The sequence below is a fragment of the Apium graveolens genome, chromosome 10, assembly GCF_009905375.1.
Source record: "Apium graveolens cultivar Ventura chromosome 10, ASM990537v1, whole genome shotgun sequence".
NCBI classification, from domain to species: domain Eukaryota; kingdom Viridiplantae; phylum Streptophyta; class Magnoliopsida; order Apiales; family Apiaceae; genus Apium; species Apium graveolens.
The window spans coordinates 107107475-107129963 of NC_133656.1; the positions used below are offsets into that span (position 1 = coordinate 107107475).

Consider the following 22489-nt stretch of genomic DNA (forward strand, 5'->3'; position numbering starts at 1 on the left):
TTAAAATGGCTCACAACTGTTTTACAAGTAGAACAAACAAACTACAGAGAAATTCTTGACAAGTACAGCTTTTTCTATCTCTCTTTAAAATGTGTTTGCTTAGTTAAATGTTCTACTAGCTACACTTGGTTTATATATCATCAAGTTTACATAACAATAAGACAAGATAATAATAAACAAAACATATCTAGTCTAACTCCATGTTGCTTCACTACTATATTCCAGCATCTTTGAATATCTTCACAATTGCATGGAAATGGTAATGCTTCTTTGTTCTCAAATTCCTGCTCAACAGGCTGCCACATTCCTTTTGCAAACATCCAACGCATGTGACTGTGTTATTACTATCAAAGATATTTGAATTTGATCATCCGTCGGGTACATGTTTGTCATCCGTCGGGAAGCTTTCTTGATCATCCGTCGGGTAGCTTTCTTGATCATCCGCCGGGTAGCTATTTGTCACTTGACTCCATTTCACTTATACAGAATTACAATACATCTCATATTTACAATTAATCAACCTGTTCTGCATATCCACTAGTAGTCAACATGACTCATATACTCCTACATAATCTACACAAAGTTGTTTGCAGAAATGTGCTACAATACTTATTTGTTACATAAGCTACTCACCCGGTGGATGTCAAATTGTCATCCGTCGGGACTATATTAAATCATCCATCGGGACTATATTTGATCATCCATCGACTGTTATAAAATTCACTAAGTTAAATCTACTAAGGTGTTTTGTTTAATTTATCATCAAGTTCACAACATATTCTTAACAGTATATATGACAGTTAAACACACACATCACATCAGTTTCAAATTCAAATTAAGGAGGGGAAAGTGTGTTTATGTGTATATATATATTATCACAATTAAACACACACATCACTTCAGTTTCTGTTGGAAATATGTTATGAACTTGATGATTACATTAACAAAACACATTAGTAGATTCAACTTAGTGAAAAATGTAGCACTCGACGGATGATCAAATATAGTCCCGACGGATGACTCAATATAGTCCCGACGGATGATGATTTGACATCCATCGAGTGAGTGGCTAATGTAACAATAAGTCATGTAGCACATTTCTGCAAACACATTTGTATAGATTCTGTAGTAGCATATAAGTCATGTTGACTTTAATTAGATATGCAGAATAAGTTAATTAATTGTAAATATAAGATGTCTTGTAATTTTGCATAAATGAAATGAAGTCAAGTGTCAAATAGCTACCCGACGGATGATCAACAAAGCTACCCGACGGATGACCAACAAGGCAACCCGACGGATGATAATCATGTACCCGACGGATGATCAATTCAAACATATGTTGACAATGACAACACAGTCACATGCGTCGAGTTTTTGCAAAAGGAATGTGACAACCTATTCAGCTGGGTTTTTGAGAATAAAGAAATATTATCATTTCCATGAAGATATTCAAAGATGCTGGAATAGGGTAGTGAAGCAGCATGGTATTAGACTTGATATATTTTGTTTTATTATCTTGTCTTATTACTATGTAATCTTGGTGATATATAAACCAAGAGTAGCAAGTAGAATATAACAAGACTAAGCAAATACATTCTCAGAGAAATAATTGTAAGCTGTATCCTGTAGCATTTCTCTGTAAGTTTAATTGTTCATATTTGTAAGCAGCTGTGAGCTATTCAAGCTTCACAGGGTTCTCTTGATATATATATATATATATATATATATATATATATATATATATATATATATATATATATATATCTGGTGGATACATTCAAATCCACCCAGAAATTTTTAAAGACTTGTGTTTTGATTTATCTAACTCTTCATTCCGCACTTTGCAAATCAAACACTTATATATTATTAAGTTAGAACCATTTTTCATTAATCTCAAAAAGTAGCCAGAATTACATTCACTCCCCTTCTGTAATTCTTGTTGTATTGTTAGGGACTAACAGTTTCAAATTCAAATTATGGGGGAAAGTGAGTTTATGTATAACTAAATACTTACATCTCTTTGTCATTAGAGAGCGACACGTAAACACAATCTAGACCATAGTACCACAATTGAGATGGATAGTTCGACAATTATTTGAGATGTCATATTTTTTGTTCTCCAGATTAGTCCTGATTTCAGACACACCTGTGTTTTTCATCACCCCTCCTCTGTACTTTACTTTAGTACATTCGTATATAATCCAGTAGATTAGTATGTGTACTGTATGAATACAAAATTTGTATAGATTTAATGGCATATCGTTGTAATAACATAGATTTCAGAAGGGCTTTGTAGTAATTTAAGCCTCATTTTGGCTTCCGGCTTTATATTATTGAATAGATTATCTCATTTTTTTCCCATAGTTTCCTATTAACTCAAATTATCATTTTATTATTTTCTACCATATTAATAAACTTTCCTCTTAACATAAATTAACATTTTATTATTCTCTTAAAATTTCTTTATCATATTAGCAAATATTTCTCTTAACTCAAATTACCATCTTATTAGTATCCTAAAATTTCTCTACCATATTAACAAATAAACTTTCTATCAAAAAATAATATTACATTGTTTTAAATTTGTGAATAAAGAGATAGCGGCTCATTGGAGTAAATATGTTTAATGCGAAAGTAACTTTTTCAATTTTGAGAAGGCGACACAGTAAGTTAACAGTAGTTTTTTTTATTTCTATATTTATTCAACACTTAAAAATAATTTAAAATACCAAAAAAAAGTAAATAATATTTTAAAAGTCGCTACCAAATGCGGCTTAGTAATCTATTAAATAATAAAAAAATTTAAAAAAATTAGTATTAAAATTTATTAACTTAAAATAAAATGAGAAATTATCAAAAGTATGGTTTGTGATTTTACTACCTTTTAAAAAATTTACCTATTTTTCTAAGTTTGTCTGTGATTTTACTATTTTTTTTGAATAAATACGGTTTACTACAAAAAACAACCACACCTGCAACTTATTTTACGTTTTCTGAAAAATAATGATTTTTTTTTACATTTGAGGTTACATCGGTTACATTTGTGATTGCATCCGGTTATATCGGGTTCAAAATCGTATTTTTTACAAAAAAATTGAAAAATATATTTTTTACAAATAAAAACTAAAAAAACTCATATTTTCAAAACAAGTTAAAAGAAGAATTATTTTTCAAAAAAACACAAAACATAATTACTGACTAATAAATTAAGAGATTTTTTCATAAATACCCAAGTTTTACAATTTTTTTGTAAAAATACTATCATTTTTTAAAAATATTTGGAAAAATACGTGCGTTTGCAACTTGAAATTATAAAAAGTTGCAAAAATACGTTGCATAAATTGCAACCATATTTACAACCTAAGATGCAATATAAAATGCAGCCCGAAATGCAACCTAAAATAGTTACACAATTTACGTTAAATTGCAACATTTTATGCAATATCGTATTTTTACAAATATTTTAAGAGTAAAATAATATTTTTGCAAGTTTTTTCAGAAATTAGTAAAATCGAAAATAATTTTATAAAAAAATAATATTTTTAATAAATTTCCATAAATTAATTATTATGAAAGTGGTAAAAATATAATAATCTTAAATATGATCCAAAACTCCACGTGGAATTTGAAAAAGGATAAGGGGGGCAGTAGGCGTGTATACTATGCACAAGTCTTTAACAAAATCATGTTGATGCTCTCATCCTCTTCCCTACCTTGTAAGTCTTCAAATCTCTATCCACCTTGTTCTTATAAGCTTTTTGTTTAGTGAATTTTGTCAGTACTATTCTTACCCATAAGAATGTAGTGATTATTAGCTGTAATTCTCATATATGATATTTCAAGAATTGGGTTTTCTTTAAAATCTCAGATTTTTTGTAGAAATGAGTGTGTATACTTGTAGAGTAGAGTTCAGATATGCATATATTTTTTTCTCAATGTGTTGCCTTATATTAAAATTTCATTTAAACATTGTTTTTTGCATAGCAATTTTTTTTTTCATTTAAAGACTAATACATTGGATTATAAGAGGTTGATAGAAGGTACTTATTCACTAGCCAACATAATATTGCTGTGTATTTGTTTAATCTTGTACTAGCTCTAGTTACGAATGTTTTTCTTTCAATATAAGCCAAACAACTCCGAAATTGCTTCCAGATAAGAATAGCGACTCAAACCATCTGCGGAGGTTAAGCACACACCCTATAACAACCTTCAAGTATTTGTTTTTGTAGCATTGTGTTCATAAGACTATCAAAAGCCTTGAAGTAGCAGATTCTGAATTAACAAAAGCGTTAATTGTATTAGTAATGTTAGACTGAAAATTAGACAATGTAAACTTTTAAGACAAGTGAACCTCAGGATTACATTGTAACTTAACAACATAATAGTATCTGGAATTTAATCACCCCCAAACATAGGATGGTAATTGAGCTATTAAATTGTTACTAGATTGACTATTAAGTTGATTTTCTATGTCAACAAAAAAGGTCCAATGTCAGCCATAGAGGTTGTTCAACCAACTTCATTTTTTTGTTAAATATTGCCTGTTCGGCAGTACTCAGACTCTTCAATTTTGCCCTCATACTCGTGTCGACCACACAAGATATGAGTGTGGGTATGAGGTTTGAGTCAGATTCTTCATATAAAAGCCTGACACTTAAACATCAAGCAATCTAGACTAACTAGTTCAAAATAATACAAGGTCTCACAACTTGTTTTAAGAGGGGGATTTCCATAGATACTATTTCCATGTTTTCTTTTTGATTTTTTCTATAAATTTGACAAACAATTATATATATATATACACTATCTATACTATACTATTATAAGAGAAACATGGTTTGGTTTGGTTTGGTCGGATGGTTAACACCTTCCTAAAACATTTTTTTCACCTTTCAAAATAAAATTAAAACAAAAATAATTTATTTAAATATATTAAATTAGATATCTAATATAATTACAAACTCTTTGAACTACAATTCAACTCAACTTCTAATTGCACTCAACTTCTTTCTCATCTCTTGCACAGGAAACCAAATACTTTCAAACTTAATTTTAATAATTCATATTTTAATATTAGAAAATAATTCATATTTTTAATTCATATTTTAAATCCATCATTATCACCATACATACAAAAAATTAACTTCTTTAATTTCAATAATACCTAATTATTATCTTTTATAATTTATTTTTATATAATAAGCAATTTGCAAATATTATAATTAGCCGTGCATCGCACGGGTTATAGGCCAGTATATAATATATCATTGTTTATCATTTTTTACTTAGGAAACACATATTTGTGCACTCACAAGCCGGGGTTTTTGAGGAAACAACCTCTTCAATGATGATATATATATATATATATATATATATATATTTGTTTACATTGATAGAAGACATTAATGTCTAATTTACAAATGTAAAATATTTGAAAAGAAGGTACTACTATGTGAAGGTTATACTCTGAATCCCTGCACCCGTGTCCAACTTCGGATCCTAAGCCACGAATCCCCAATTCTTAGAAACCAAGAGTCTAACACTTGAATCTGCATTTGTATCCAACTCCTGTACCTGAGTTCTGGTAACATAGGATCCAATACTGTGCTGCAGTGCTGCATATGAGCAACCAGCAGAGCTTTTAACAAACAAGCTCAAGGTGGAGTTTCTTATGAAACAGAGAACTTCAAATGTTTATCTACTTGAAGAGATATTTTTGTTCATGTGAGCGGAGTAAGTTGAAGGAGCTTGATCCGAAAAACAAGCTAGGTTATTGGTTCGTAGCTTTACAAGTTTGAGAAGGTTTTAGGATATAACAAGCTGAGTTTCTAATAAACAAGCTTGAGCTTCTTACAAACAAGCTGAGCCTGCATACTATCCAGCTCGATTGGACTCTGTTTAAAGGAGCTCGAGCTGATTAGGAAACATATTGATTTATTTACAGCTACCATTGCTGTGCAGTTTGATGTCCATTTCTGGTTTTGCCGCAAATTGAAATATATACTTTTTTGTTTTCTATTTCATCTGCTTCTTAAATCAATGTAAACCAACTTTCTTTATACTTTTGTCTACTTCACTTTATCCAGATAGAAGTCTCTCAGATTTTACTGCAATTGCAGAATCTTCTTTTCCAAAGAATCTTTTAGTGCAGTGCTGCTCGATTTCCAACATAAGGTCAATATTTGTCTGTTAATAATGTTTCATTTTTACTTTTGTTGTTACTTGGCTTAACCTACTATTGACTAGGGAAGAAAAAAAACATCAGTTGCAATACGAAGAAACTTTTAAGCGGAGAAGACTCCTCGTCTTTCTGGTCTCAGTAGGATTAACTCCAACTTTGCCTTCATTCGGGAAAACAAAAGTTAAGAGCCCATTTGATGAAAAGCGCATAGTTGAACAAAACAAGCGAATACAGAGAGAAAATAATGCACCTGAAGACTTCCCAAGTTTTGTCAGAGAAGGTTTCTTCTACTATTAAAACAACCTTGGAAGTTCGTTTATTTTCCGGTCTTACTACTACAAGTCTTTTCCTCTCTTTTACAGTCTTATCACCATTTTACAAAACGGGACTGACATTTGTGTGTGGGGATTCCTTTTAGGATTCGAGGTCAAAGTAGTTGCACCTGATAACTATGTTAGAAGTGAATCAGGGCTTATATACAAAGATTTCGAAGTTGGAAAAGGTGATCACCCCAAGAACGGCCAACAGGTCTTTCTTTTGTTTTCTGGAAAGCTATGATTACATTTGTTAAAAATGATAAGCAAGTATACGCTTAATTTCCCTCTGAGATGTAGAAGCTAGCTTTTTTGTAGATACTTTTCAAGTTCCAACTTGGTATGTTGCCATCATTTCACTTGTGACACAGATTTCGGAATGGTACATGAATTGATTTTAGTGTAAAAGCTCGAGTTTTATAATTAAAAAAGAAGTATCTTTTTTTTTATATAGCCAAATCAGAGTATGTTTTTCTGTTTAAACCGCTTTTTGTAGATTACTGCAATTTTTGTAGTAATTCTCAGCAATGGTTAGATACCTTTTATGTGCTTTCATTCGTACTAAACATCAAGAGAGCTCAACTCTGTAGGCATCCAATAAAGTTACGAGTGCCACTTACTCTCTCATCCGAGTGGCTATTGAAAAAGATGCAATGCAATGATTTGAGGCTGAATGCGGAAAAGGACATTTAAGGAGGTTTAAAACAAGTATTACAGTAACTACTTGTAGCAATCTATCGCTCCCTGACTTTATTAATATAGTCTCAATGTAGAGTGCTCATGCAGACATTCTATTTCTTCTTCTGTATACGTTGTCTTCTCTGATGTTAATACGGCCTTCAAGTCTTGAGCTATGTATTAAGATTGCAGTACTGTTTAGTGTGATTTCTGAGTTTTGACTAATTTGTTATTAACATGTCACGGTTCTACAATGGAGATTAGTAAATAATCTATAGTAAAATTCTCCGAACTAACATTCTGCAACTAAATGATCAAACTTGGACCTCTTAATTTGCCAGCATATATGTTATGAAAATAGTACATGATAAAGTAACCAAAACTGTGATATGAGAGTATTTGTCTAGAAGAATTGGGATAATTAATAATTTGAGATTGTCTGATTTAAGGTTTTTTTGCAGGTGATTTTTCATTATATTGGTTACAATGAGTCAGGCAGGCGCATTGACAGCACTTATATACAAGGTGCTCCTGCAAAAGTTCGGTTGGGAACTAATGGATTAGTTCCAGGTAGAAAATATTGCAGTTGGCATGTCTGATGCATCAATGTCTTTCGTACACTGTTTATTTAAATTAAGCAATGACATATATAAATAATTCTTTCACAGGCTTCGAACAAGGGATTGTAGATATGAGACCTGGAGGAAAAAGGAGGATCATTATTCCTCCAGAGCTTGGACCGCCTGTAAGTTAAAACTTATATATAACTCCATTTGCAGAGCTACGAAGGGGCGAGTGGGCGCTCCACCACCCATGCAAATATTAAATAGACAATCATCAGTTGTTAATTATGTTAACATTGACATCAATGGTACTAATATGTCTCATAATCTGTGGCCTATAGACTATAGGCTATAGCCTAGTAGATGCCCCTTTCTAGTAATAAGAGGTTGAGGGTTCTGGACGCCGTGGAAGCTTGGGTGTATGTGCATTTGAATTTCCACAATACATCAAAAATTATACCAGAAAAATATCTTATACACAGGCAAAACATATAAAACCTATTAATTACATATGGTTATTGAATTAGAGATGGATAGATATTTCAAGCCTATAAATGTGGAGCTCTGGTAAACCATGTGTTTAGTCATTAAATGATATGGTAATAGTGCACAATCCCTGTTTTTTAAAATACCTAATGCCCCGTTTGGAAACATGGATTTCATTTCAAATCTGATTTGATCAAATCAAGTGTTTGGGAAGTACCAAGATTTTGGATTTGGAATTTGTCCAAATCCAACACAATTACAGTTGAACCTCGATTAAGTAATAATCGTTAAAGTAATAACCTCGTTAAAATAATTTTTTTTCCGGTCCCAACATAATGGACACAGTGTATTTTTACTCCCGATAAAGTAATAAACTCGCTAAAGTAATATTTTTTCTCGGTCCCAACCCTATTACTTTAAAGAGTTTAACTGTATAGAACAAGTTTAAAAAATAGAATTCGAAATACTAGCAAGATACATGTCATTTCAAATGAAAATTTTCCAGAGAATTTTATTAGGAAAAATCTTTTCCTGTTATTTTTTTCCGGATTTGTCCCGGGAAATTTTACTTCTGGCGAATTTTTTACCGATTTTTTTTTCCAGGAAGAGCACAATTTTTTCTGATAAATTTTTCCCGGGGATATTTTTCGGGAAATATTTTTCCTGGGAAAAATGTCGTGAGATATTTTTTTTCAAAAAATATTCCCAAACACTGTTGTTTAACTCACCCTAATTTCTGTAGATGTATAAATTAAAGCCTGCTCAGTATTACAAGTTTACTATGTGTTCTGTCAAAGACAAAGATTTGTTAAAGATTCTGCAAACCGACCTAAATCTTTTCCCTTGCATTTCTTACCAGTAGAAGTTTACTAGAAGGCCTTATTTACTTTTTCATTTACTTCTTTATTCTTTAGTAAGTTAAACTTGAAGTTCAGATTCTTTGACTGCATAAATAAACCATTTTACAGTTTATTAAAGAGTATAACCGATGGTCCAAGTGTAAAAAGAATAAATACTTTGTTACTAGTGGTCAAGGTTATGGACCAGAGTTCTTTAAACATATATTCTTGAACATACATCTCTGTAGGAAAGATATTGTTTAGACCTAGCGTGAGCATTGGCCATGATTTCCGGGTTAGATTTTAATTATGTTACAAGTCTAATCAGTGCTACAAAAAGAAGCCTCAATGTTTTGATACTAATCTGATGTAAAATGACTATATCATGGTGCAGTGAGATGGATCAACCACAAGCCACAGACATAGATTTCATGATTACTTCTATAATTTGCCTAAGCTTATGGTGTAGCATGATAAATTTCTGATGAATTTATGAGCAAGTACAAGGAATAAACTAGTAGTAGTACTTAGAGTTATGCAGTCATGAACTATGACTGTTCCTGGCACCTGTAGATTACCTTCCTCTATTATAGCTGCTATACCTTTCTGAATCAAATCATATGACCAGGCAGAGAAAACGTATTTTAGAATGTTTTTGTTTGTTTTATGAAGAAATAACAGGAAATTTGTAATGATAAATATCAAAAGTATTGTTCAAATATGACTAGTCACATTCTTTTAAGTTTTTCTAGCAATTTTGGACTACATTATGTGTATCATTCTCTGGTAACTTTTAAAATTCTGACACCTGTCCCCATCATTTTGTATGAATGTTTTGATTCGATATGGATGATTACTGAATAGCACCGTCATCTTCAGGTTGGGCCTTCTACTTTTTTCAGCTCAAAACAATTTGAAGTTTTTGATGTGGAATTGATTAGCGTGCAAGACTGTCAAAGACGGACAATTGGATTTTATTCAGATGTTGTCTGTACCTGAAAAATGGGAAATTTAAAATTATGTGAATATTTTCTGAATGCCATAGGACACTAAAAGGAATTTCGTTTTGTGTCAGACTGTCAGTGTATGAAAGTATTCGCATAACAGAGATATTAGTGCTGACATGAACTAAATAGCAGCAGATGCAGATTGTCGGTCTGCAGTTGCCACATGTAGGGTAGACCATTATTATGTAAAAATGCAATTTCATACAATCTATGTGTTCTATTTTCTGGAAGGCCAGATCTTGTTGAATGGGGCCAAGTTTTATGGTACCAGTTCTATTTCTTTGGAGAATCAGGACATGCTCTCTTATTCAGTCAGTTGGAGCGGTAATTTAATGGGAGCCAAAGCTTATGGTACTAAATCTTATTAAAGTGTTCATATATGTCAACTGCCCATCCTTTGTATGCCGAACCACTCTTACAGGTAAGTTGTGGCAGCCAGATAAAGTTTTGTAGACATGCTTGCTTCACAAAAATATGGTGAATAGAGACGTGAGCTATAGTCACTATTTTTCTTTTTTCCTATATTTTCTATCTAACCTCCATAGATGAATTGTGCTTGTGCCTCAGTTGTCAATTTGTCATGATGCCTTCTCAGCCAATCTAATGACATTTCCTGTAATTAAGCTATAATTACAATTTGCTTGAGGTTTGTTTCTGAGTTCATAAACACATGGAACAACCATCCTGTAAAAGATTTTAGAAATGTGAGGATTTGGAATCAAACAGGGGAAAATTGGCGTGGGATGTGGCAAAGAAAAAATGACAGTTTGGGGGTAAGACGTATGACAAAAATGATAATTGTGGAATAATGATACAATAGGTCGGATTCAGATTGTGTATTATAAATTTTAAATTCAAATTTAACTATTTTTGGGTTATATAAATTTAAATTAATCGAATTGGATATTTTTTGGGTATTCAAGATTATAAATATTGTAATCAAATTTAATATTATTTGTACATGTAAATATCATTAATTACATTTATATAATATTTAAAATTAAAATATATTAATTAATAAATAGTCAAACATATTACATTGCATGGTTTGACATGATGAGTAAAATCTAAAATATATTAATAACATAATATTCTGTATCGTATCACAAATGATTTTTTTTTAAAAATACATAAAAGGTACATTTTTAATAAAAAATATGAGAGTTATAATTTACTGAATAAGTGTTAACTATCTTCATATTAATTTATTAACTCAAGTTATAAAATGAAAAAAAATGTAAGTTATGTCTTTCATCTAAAATATTGTATATAATATATTATTTATATGTGAGGTTTTAATGGAATTTCTAGTTTGGCTCCGGTTTAAATTGAGTTTCGGATTTCGGAAAAAATTATCATTAAAATTCAAAATCAAATTCAAAATTTCGGATTTGATATATTCAAAATTCCGATTTTTAGATTGGATATTCGTGTTGGATTATTTTGCCACATCCCTACCCATCATCTGCGGGTATGGAAATGTTTGTGTAAAGTGGGAATATTTTGAATATTTCTTTACAGATGCAAATTTGGAATAATTTACAAAAGTAATCTGCTAACCTGCTTGTATGGTAGGGGTTGTTTGGTTCGCGAAGTGGTATAGGATTAGAATGAATTATCGGGTTAAGATGATATAAGGTTGAGTTATTATTTTTGATTGGTTGAGTTTTGGAATAATATATTCAATTAAAATAATTTTAATTTATTATTTTTTATTAATTAAAAAAATCAAGATAATTTAATTTTATATTATTTTAATTTCAGAGATTTGGGTTTGGAGGATTAAATTTTAAAACGACGACCCCTAAAAGATTCATGGTGGTGAAATAACTCAAGTGTAGTCGTATGTAATTCATAACAGGGTTAGCTTGCAGAGGAAGACCGCGGACTAAAGATAGTCTGTTTGAAAATGTAGTCTGTTTATAATTGATGTCGAGGACAATTAAGATTCATCGGGCGAAACTTCGTCTTCCATAGTGACCTGGCCTTCGCCCGTTATGTCTTCCTCCCTTGTATCCCTCGACTTCTTGGTTGGCTTTATATGTTCGACCTCAAAGTAAACAAGCACTTTTTCCTTCCGTTTGCCTTTAGCAAGACATCGTTGATAAGTACTTCAATCACTTGTGCCCAAGAGTAAGATCTTAGCTCTCTTGAAACCTTGACGACGGCCAAATGTATATCTATCAAAATAAACTCTGTTGAATGTAAAACCTTACTCGCATAATATATGGATTTTACACCTAAATTGGCAAGTTTATGTCTAGGAACATTTTTTTCATTGGATGTATTACGCCTAGATTCCTTCGGAACGCAGGAACAACATTCGTCTTGTCAAGAACGTCCTTCGGCGATGACTTGAAAATGAAGAGAATGCGAGAGATTGTCCCCCCGATTCACCCCCGGTGCGAGAATAAGTAATCTGGATGTAGAGTGAGTTTAGGAATACAAAAAAATAGAGAGAGAGTTTGGATAATATCTGGGTAAAGTTGTCCATTTCTTACATTTTATGGGATATTTATACCAAAATCTATCATGAATGCCTGTCCGTTACGCAAGGGATAAACATGAACGTTGGAGGAGTGAAATCGGGGCGTTATGATTGGGGGATCCCCAACGGTAGAGGGGAGTACTAGGCTTCGGATTTTAGGAACTGTGTGGACCTTCGGGCCTTCGGCCCATGTCTCTAAAGCTCCATATGGGCCTTCGTTCATAGGCCTTACTGGGCCCATAGTTAACATGTCCCTGTGTTTCGTCCGGGCCTTCGATCGATCGATGGACATCAACCCTGGCCCATCTTGGGGTGAAGAAATCCTAGGATGATCCTTCGGTGTTGTCTTGGTTCGTTCCTCCACATGGCAGCATCATGGGTGCACTAATGGGGACAGTTGTCCATCACGTCGTTTAATGACCCATCTCAATCGTTGAATTCCAACCATTTTCATCTGGGTCGTTGATTTTAAAACGCCCAGTCGTGGTCTTTTTGGCATCCAAACATTTGGGTTTTTTGGGCGCCTATATAAACATATATTTTATCGTGACTTCTTTTCATTTTTACTCTCAAGCATCAACAAGAACTAAAACACTCTCCAAATTTTCCAACACGGGCAGCGTCAACTCTACTTTCCCAGACCACCCTATCACCGTAGAGCAGCATTTGGAAATCAGTAAGTGGTGTTTTTGTTATTCCCAAACAATCTATCAAAGAATTACAGAAAGGGGGTTGAATGTAATTCTGGCTACTTTTTCAATTTTAAGAACTGTTCTACTATTAATGTATATCAGTGTTTGATTTAGCTAAAGTGCAGAATGAAAATATTAAAGAAATCAAACACAAAGTAATCAAATACAAGTATTTAAAAACTTTCTGGTGGATTGAATTTATCCACCAGAGATATATATTAATTTGAGAACTCTGTGATGCAATTTCTTTGCACACAGCTGCTTACAAGTTGAACTTGCAAAGAACAGAGAAATTCTTTACAGATGTAACTTTATCTATTTCTCTGGTAATTGCTTACTCATTTGGATTATTTTTTTTACTTGCTACACTTGGTTTATATATATCAGCAAGTTACATGATAAAAAGACAAACAAATAAGAAAAAATATTTCTAGTCTAATTTCATGCTCCTTCGTTTCTCTATCTAGCATCTTTGAATTTCTTCAGTTTAGCATGAAAATGGAAATGTTTCTTTGTTCTCTAAACCTGTAAATAGGCTGCCACATTCCATTAGCATACAATCAACACATGTGACTGTCAGATCACTATTAACCGCTCTTTTGAATTTGATTATCCGTTGAAACTCAGTTAGATCATCCGTTGAGACTTTGTTGGATCATCCGTTGAGAGTGTGGTTGATCATCCGTTGAAATTTTAGTTAATCATCTGTTGACGCCTTGTGAAACATCCGTTGAGACTATCTTCATAGCAGTTAACTCCATTTCATTTACACAAGATTACAGGACATCTAATATTTACAATTAGCCAACCTATCTTGCATATCAATCTAGTAGTTAACATGACTTAAAACATTCTACAACATCTAGTTCTCTAAGACATTACAATATGCTTAAATATGCTACTAAATTTATTAATACATAAGCTACCCTTTTAACGAATATTAAAGTAATCATCCGTTGAAAGCTATAATTTCACTAAATAAAATCTACTAAGTGTTTTGTTTAACTTACCATCAAGTACACATCATATTCCTAACAATCTCCCCCAATTTATGTCTACTGGATTGTAGGCATAAATTAAGAGAAACTTGATGATAACAAAACAACCTTTGAATACAGACTGAATTATAGTAGATAAAATTTACAAATGCTGCAATTTATTTAAAATCTTACATAAGAAGGTTTGTAGATAATCTCACAGGTCATTTTCAAGGTGCTCCTCTAGACTGAGCAAAAGTAGCTTATTACCTTGAATGTCTGAACTTCTTTCCCAATTTCACATTGTTTTCTTCAATCTGGTGTTGAAGTTGCCTGTAGAATTCAGATTCATCCTCATTTTTCAGATCCATCTTTTCTTATATCTCCATGAGAGTTTCATTGCTTGAGATCTTTAGCTAATCTTCCAATCAGAAGAATCTTCTGATGCATTTTTTTTCTTTGAACTCCATTATCCAGTATGGCCTTAAATGCACTCTATCTCCAGTGAAGGGAATTGTTAATATTCTTGGAAGTGCATTTGGATTTCTTCTTCCGTTCATTATCTCTTCAATTTTGTTCAGTACCAATTTTTTGGCCACAATGTTGAATCCAAAATTCTCCGTTATTGAGGAGAAAATCTTCACTAAAACAGAATAGCCTTCATTGAGAATTCTGTGAAGTGGCCAAGTCATCTCTTTTCCACCCCTGTACCTGAAGACTAATCTTTCTGGAAGATGTTTGTAAGAATCAATAGTTCTAACTTCTCCTAGCTCATCCAGATAAAAATTTATGTCTGAGAATTCTTTGATGTCACAAATGAAGAGTTAATCGCCCTTGTTGACAGTTGTTTTGGGTTTGGCCAATGATTTGGATTTAAGTCTGACAGGCTTGACCTTCTTGATTACTCCTTTCTTTGTATTCTTTGGTTTGGATAGGATTGGAATGTTTAGATCAGGAAGAGGCAGGCTATCCCAATCTACAAGTTCGTCCTTGGGAATTATGGGTTCACCATGGAAATTCATATCAGGATTAACCTTGAATTCAGCCTCCTTCAATGTAGGTTTAGCTGTTTGACTCGAAGTAGTAGATTGGGTTGGCATGTATTCTTCCTTATCATCATTGAAATCCATTCTCCTCTTTGGTTTGAGCTTGTACCTTTGTTTCTTAATCTGCTTTGGTTTTTTTGTTTTTCTTCAAATTGAGTCTCAGCTGTCACAGTGGGCATTACAGAATCTGTGGTTGCAGGCTTCTTAGATTGGTTCTTGGCATCTAAAGCAACTTGCTTTTGTTGTTGTTTGAGCCTCACCTTTTCTTTTTTCTTAGCATCTGCAAACTGTGGATGTCCAGCCACCACATAGATCATTTTCCCATTTCTGTAGATTTTGGCTATTTTCTTCTTTAAGACTGGATCTATGGGATCTTTGAAGAAAGAAATAGATCTTCCAAGCAGCTTCTTCTCATCTGGCTTGGGAGTTTCATAGGCCAGGTTCATTGGATTTTTGTTTGAGTTCTTTGGATAATTTCTCTTTGGCTGAAAAATCATATTGGCCTTTGAAGATTTGATTGATGAGGGTTGTCCCCTTTCCATGTTCCCTAAGCTCATGTCATTTGCTGAAATTGGCCTCAATTGAGAGAAATGAGAAAAGACTTTGTCTTGTTTCTCAACTGGACCAAATTTCTTCTTGATGTTCTCATCAAGCTTCTCCCATTTTTCATTCAGCTCCTGCTATGTTGATTAAATCAATGCTATCAAGAGCTGGTGGCTTAGAGAGAGTAATTGGGGGAACAATCACCTTGCTGACTTGTATGTTGTGCACTTTCTCCCCCTCACTAGTTGACTCTCCCTGGCTAACTGGAATGATAGAGTCTTTCTCCCCCTTTTTGTTAGCATAAAGTTGAGTGGAGGTTGAGGTTTGTGCAGCCACCAACTGTTGTTGCATACTTGTTTGAGTTTCCTAATTTGTGAGTATCTTGGCCATTGACTTCTCTACACTTGTCATTCTTGAATCCATGGCCTCAACCTTTCTGTTCAAAGCAGCTTCCTTCCTTAGCTTTTGAGCTATTTCTGTCATTATAGTGTTAGGAAGCCTTTCATCCAACCTTGCTACAAAGTCTTGTTTAACTTCAGAAATTTCTTGCTTTAGAGCATCCACATCCTGACTTTATTTGAGAGCCTGTATCTTGTGGAGTTGGGGAGATTCCAGGTGAGCATTAAGTAAACTCTTGGTGCTGGCACTTGTGGATGCTTGAATTACTGTTTGGGTGTCATGAATAAGCTTGAATAGTGTAGATTGGAGATGTGGGTAAGAGCATTCCTTGTGCATCATCCATGATGGAATATCTGAAGGATTTTTAGCACATAAACGCAGCGAAAACGTAAATTTAATCTTAAAAAAAAACCAAAACCCTCCGCAGGATCCATGCGAAAAATAATATTTAATTCGTAGTTTAGTATGTTTACCTTAAGAAGCTTTACGTTAATGGAAAGATGGAGGTCTTTAATAGCGATCCAAGAACGAAAAACGGAGATCCTTAGCAGCTGCTCCTCAAGTGTGAAGCACTCCACCGGTATCCACCAAGAAAACGATGTAATGAAGGAGGAGGAGATGGAGAGAATTAGGGTTTTATAAATCTTTTTGGTTGAGGCAAAAATAGGGTTTATAATAGTATATTTATAGGCAAAATTTTTCAGCTGAAAATTTTCCCATAAAATATTATTATTATTAACCATTTATTACTCTCACTAATAATTAAAACACCTTTTAATTATTAATCCTTTTTCTAAACTCTTTAGAAATAATTCTCTCACTTGATTTAATTTCCAAAAATTAAATTCTTAATTAATAATATTAAGAACCTTTTCTTAATTAATTTATAATCAATTAAATCTCATTTAATCAATTATTAAATTTGCCAATTAATTATGTATTTCATAAATAAATAATTATCAGCCATTATTAATTAATTCCTCCACCATTAAATCATTCTCTTTTATAGTGTGACCCTGTAGGTTCAATATTAAGCCGGTAGTAGAAATAAATAATAATAAAACTATTTTATCATTATTTATATAAATTCTCTAATTCATTAAATATGATTAATTAATTAATCATATTTATTCTACATCGTGAGGGATACTTCTCAGCACATCGCGACTATCCGGATAATACGAATTCACTGCTTAGAATACAAAGAACCTATTCAGTGAGTAGTTACCGTATAATTAATTCCTCTGATCCTGCAATGTCACGATTAAATACAAGGCATGGAACTTGTGTCAAGCCTATCTTATTTAATCACTTGTTTTCCCATTCACTATGCTTAGTTCTATTTAATGTAAATTAGAAACTCCTTTCTAATTTCATTCACTCTGGCCAGAGATTCCTGAACTAGCATAAGTGAATCAGCATTGAACATTCTCTTCCTTCACTGGAAGGGGTAGATCCTTTATTAATCATACACTATCTTCGTGTACAAATTCCTATACCCAGTAGAGCCCTTATAATTGTCCCTTGAGACTAAGAACTAAACCAAAGCATAGTTCAGTGTACACAAGATGACTATGATGACCTCAAGTCTAAGGATACTTGTACAACTATTACTATGTGAACAACTGCTGACACGTGAGTGAACTCCATCAGTTGTTCAGCTGTGTGAGTCATGTTCAGTGAACTTATTCTATAATAAGCACCTACATACTAGCTATAGTGTCACCACACAAATGTCTATGAGAACAGACATCCTTCATAATGAAGCAAGCATAGTATGTACCGATCTTTGCGGATTATTAATTACCAGTTAGTAATCCTACGACCAGGAACTATTTAAGTTTATAGTTATCATCTTTTAGATCTCATTATTATGATCTCATCACAATCCATCAATAGTTTTACTCTAAAGCGTGGTATATCTTATTTAAACATTTAAATAGATAGAGCCCGCAATAAAAACAAAACAAGTCTTTTATTAATATCAATGAAATCAAAACAGATTACATAAAAGTTATTCCTAAATCCTCATACATGATTGGAATTAGGACATATCTCTTTCAATCTCCCACTTGTACTAAAGCCAATCACTCTGGTATCCAATACCCATCTTCTCTTTATGACGATCAAAGTGACTCTGAGAAAGTGGCTTTGTGAGTGGGTCTGCTACGTTGTTATGTGTGTCAACTCTCTCGACGTTGACATCTCCTCTTTCAACAATCTGAATTGCACTACCATTCAGAGTAAACACGTACCCTGACATGGATTTGCTATCACTTTCTGATTGAAAACTAGAGTCAGTATAACCCTCTATTTTCAACTCAGATTCACCACCAAAAACAAGAAAAATATCATGAGTCCTTCGCAAGTACTTAAGGATGTTTTTCACTGCTTTCCAGTGGTCTTCACCTGGATTGGACTGATATCTGCTCGTCACACTAATTGAATAAGCAACATCAGGCCTTGTACACAACATCGCGTACATGATAGATCCTATTGCTGAAGCATAAGGAATCTTACTCATACGCTCTCTTTCCTCAGGTGTCTTATGAGACATTTTTTCGGAAAGGGACACTCCATGGCTCATCGGTATGAGACCTCTTTTGGAGTTTTCCATGCTAAACCTTTTAAGCACTTTCTGGATGTATGTACCCTGGGTAAGACCTATCATTCTTCTAGATCTATCTCTAAAGATCTTCATACTGAGAATGTAGGATGCTTCTCCCAAGTCCTTCATGGTGAAGTTCTTTGATAGCCATACTTTGACGGATTGTAGCATCGGTATATTATTTCCTATAAGAAGTATGTCATCCATATACAATATAAGAAATGTTACCGCGCTCCCACTAACCTTCTTGTAGACACATGGTTCATCTATGTTTTTGATAAAACCAAACTCTTTGATTGTCTCATCAAAACGGATGTTCCATCTACGAGAAGCTTGCCTTAAACCATATATAGTTCGCAGCAGCTTACACACTAGGTGTTCATTTCCCTTGGAAAGAAAACCCTCTAGCTGTGTCATATACACTTCCTCCTCAAGTTCCCCATTGAGGAAGGCCGTTTTCACGTCCATTTGCCAGATCTCATAGTCGTAGTAAGCAGCAATCGCAAGCAAAATCCGAATTGATTTTAATAGGGCTACAGGCGAAAAAGTTTCATCAAAGTCAATCCCTTGCATTTGTTTGAATCCTTTTACCACGAGCCTGGCCTTATAGGTCTCCACCTGGCCATCTGCTCCAATCTTTCTTTTGTATACCCACTTGCACCCAATAGGCTTAACACCTTCAGGCGCCTCAACCAGAGTCCATACTTGGTTGGTATACATAGATTCCATTTCGGATTTCATGGCACTATATCATTTCTCTGAGTCAACACTACTCATAGCCTCATTATAGGTCACAGGGTTGTCATCATCAATGATTGATAACTCATTATCATTCTTAATGACAAGGCCATAATACCTCTCAGGTTGGCGAGACACTCTCCCTGTCCTACGAATGGGTTGTTCCACAGAAGGTTGTTCAGTTTGAATCCGTAGTAGTTTGTGCTTCTTGAACTTCATCAAGTTCAATTTTGCTCCCACTGTTTCCTTCAAGGATAAACTCCTTTTCCAAGAAGGTAGCATGTCTGGAGATAAACACCCGATGATCGGTGTAAAATTAATACCCCAAAGTCTCTTTAGGATATCCCACAAAATTACATTTTACGGATCGAGATTCCAGCTTATCTGGGTCAACTTTCTTGATATAAGCTGGACATCCCCAAATCTTAACGTGTTCAAGACTCGGTTTCCTTTCTTTCCATATCTCATATGGTGTTTGAGGAATAGATTTGGAAGGCACCTTATTCAGTAAATATGCTGAGGTTTCTAATACATAACCCCATAGGAATACTGGAAGATTCGCATAGCTCATCATGGATCGAACCATGTCTAACAAAGTTCGATTTCTCCTTTCAGATACCCCATTTAACTGTGGAGTACATGGAGGAGTCCACTGGGAGACTATACCATTTTCTTTGAGATAATCTAGAAACTCTCCATTCAAGTATTCACCACCTCGATCTGATCAAAGAGTTATAATACTGTGTTTGGTTTGTTTCTCCACTTCATGTTTATATTCTTTGAACTTTTCAAAGGCTTCAGACTTGTGTTTCATCAAATACACATATCTGAATCTAGATCTATCATCTATGAAAGTAATGAAGTACGAAAATCCACCCATAGCTTGCGTAGACAGTGGTCCACATACATCTGTGTGTACCAATCATAGCAAATCTGCAGCCCTCTCTCCATGTCCACTAAATGGAGATTTGGTCATTTTACCCAATAGACAAGACTCGCATGTAGGATATGATTCAAAATCAAAGGGGTCAAGTAACCCTTCCTTATGCAATGTCCGCAGTCTATTTTCACTAATATGACCTAGCCTACAGTGCCATAAATAGGTCAGATTTTCATCATCTCGTTTTCTTTTATTAGTTTGTTCAATCTGAAGTAAATCATGCTCTACGTCACATACATACAAACCATTATTTAAAATGCCACGTCCAAAAAGAACATTATCTCTAAGGATAGAACATTCATTATTCTTAATAATAAATGAAAAACCATCCACATCCAACATAGGATTAGAAACAATATTCCTCACAATAGAGGGAACGTAATAACAATTATTCAAAATAATAGTCTTGTCCGTAGGCATATATAAACTAAATGATCCTACAGATATGGCCGCAACCCTCGCTCCATTGCCCATACGTAGAATCACCTCATCTTTTTCAAGAAACCTACTTCCCTTTAGTCCTTGCAATGAATTGCAAATATGAGAACCACAGGCGGTATCTAATACCCAAGTAGAAATTTGACCTAGTGACATATTAACTTCGATCATGAACATGCCTGAATCAGAAGCGGTAGTCTTACTACCCTTCTTCTTCTTCAATTCTGCAAGGTAAACCTTGCAGTTCCTCTTCCAGTGCCCCAACTTGTTACAGTGAAAACAAACAGCTAAATTAGGACCAGTCAACTTATGAGCATCTAGTATGCTCCGAAGTGATAGTTCAGAAGACATGACGAATATAGTAAATCTGTAAATGATAAACACATAACAACACTTAGCAAATATTCAATTTCATTTCAAAACACTATATGAATCAGGTCTTTATTCATAAGTGTCTCCCACTAGTTTATCTAATTTTTTTCAACCCCTTAAGTGAAAATTAAGCATTCATAATGCTAGTGGGAATAGGGATCCTACATTCCATCACACAACCTTGGCTATGGCACGAAACGTCATGTGATGTTCAATAGGCAGACAACTCTTGTCAATTACATCTTATGTTATTCCCTAATATAAGTTTCGCCTCTTGAATAATTGAGTCACGGCTGTGGCACGACAAACTCAATATTCTAAGTCAAGTCTAACTCAATATTTCGTACAATTGAATCAGTCTCCAACGGCCCACGGCTGTAGCACGTACCGACCTTTAGATTCTAATTCAATGTACACATCCCTATGTAATAGACAAGTATTTCTTATTTCGAAATCAAAGCCCTCGGCTGTAGCACGAAACGACAATGATTTAAAAATAAGAACCACTTTCTACCATGTTGGAAGGCTTGACCGACACAAGCCCGTTGTGTCATTGGCCAATTACTACTTGATATTATTTAATTATAGAGGGATTATATTACGTTACAATCATAATCATATTATAAAGAGATTCTTCCTTTTAAATTAAATATTTCAAATCAATAATCGATAATCAGATGATTCCCAGATCGGGTGGGGCATTGTCAAGAGGCGTCACTTAATAATCCTTTCTTACAGATAGAAATATGTTGTTGACAGAATCATCCTTTCTCTCAATATTGAAAATTCATATTCAATTACGTGTTTCATAAACACAAGAATCTCATGATCGTATTCATAATATGTATTGTTAAGGCAAAAAACGATTCCTATTCTAGATTTTCTAGAGCACGCCTTATATTGATTTAAGTTCACTTAAATCTATCATCGCATGGTAAACATAGGCATATATCTCATATATAAAAATTAAATAAACAAGTAAATGTAAAGTGCAATAAAGTAAATGTGTTTGGTTATGGCCCCATCCTATGTGATCTTTATCAAGCTCATGATAAATTTCAAGGTCAATCTAATATGGTGATGGAAATAAATACAACTACTTATTACATAAGTCTTCTTCTTTATTTAGACTTCTTGTATGCCTCGTCTTCTTCTTTGTATCACCTCCATTGGA

At 33.7% G+C, this 22489-nt stretch overlaps 1 protein-coding gene across 1 annotated transcript; it reads left to right on the forward strand.

Annotated features, from left to right (window-relative positions):
- The first annotated feature begins 3636 nt into the window (after positions 1 to 3636).
- LOC141690134 (peptidyl-prolyl cis-trans isomerase FKBP20-2, chloroplastic) lies at positions 3637 to 10304 on the forward strand. Its single transcript, XM_074494786.1, has 7 exons — positions 3637 to 3719; positions 6093 to 6180; positions 6253 to 6467; positions 6606 to 6715; positions 7641 to 7749; positions 7848 to 7924; positions 9947 to 10304. The coding sequence occupies exons 1-7, from the start codon at positions 3689 to 3691 to the stop codon at positions 10064 to 10066; spliced, it is 750 nt and encodes a 249-aa protein (XP_074350887.1). The 5' UTR covers positions 3637 to 3688; the 3' UTR covers positions 10067 to 10304.
- The last annotated feature ends 12185 nt before the right edge of the window (positions 10305 to 22489 follow it).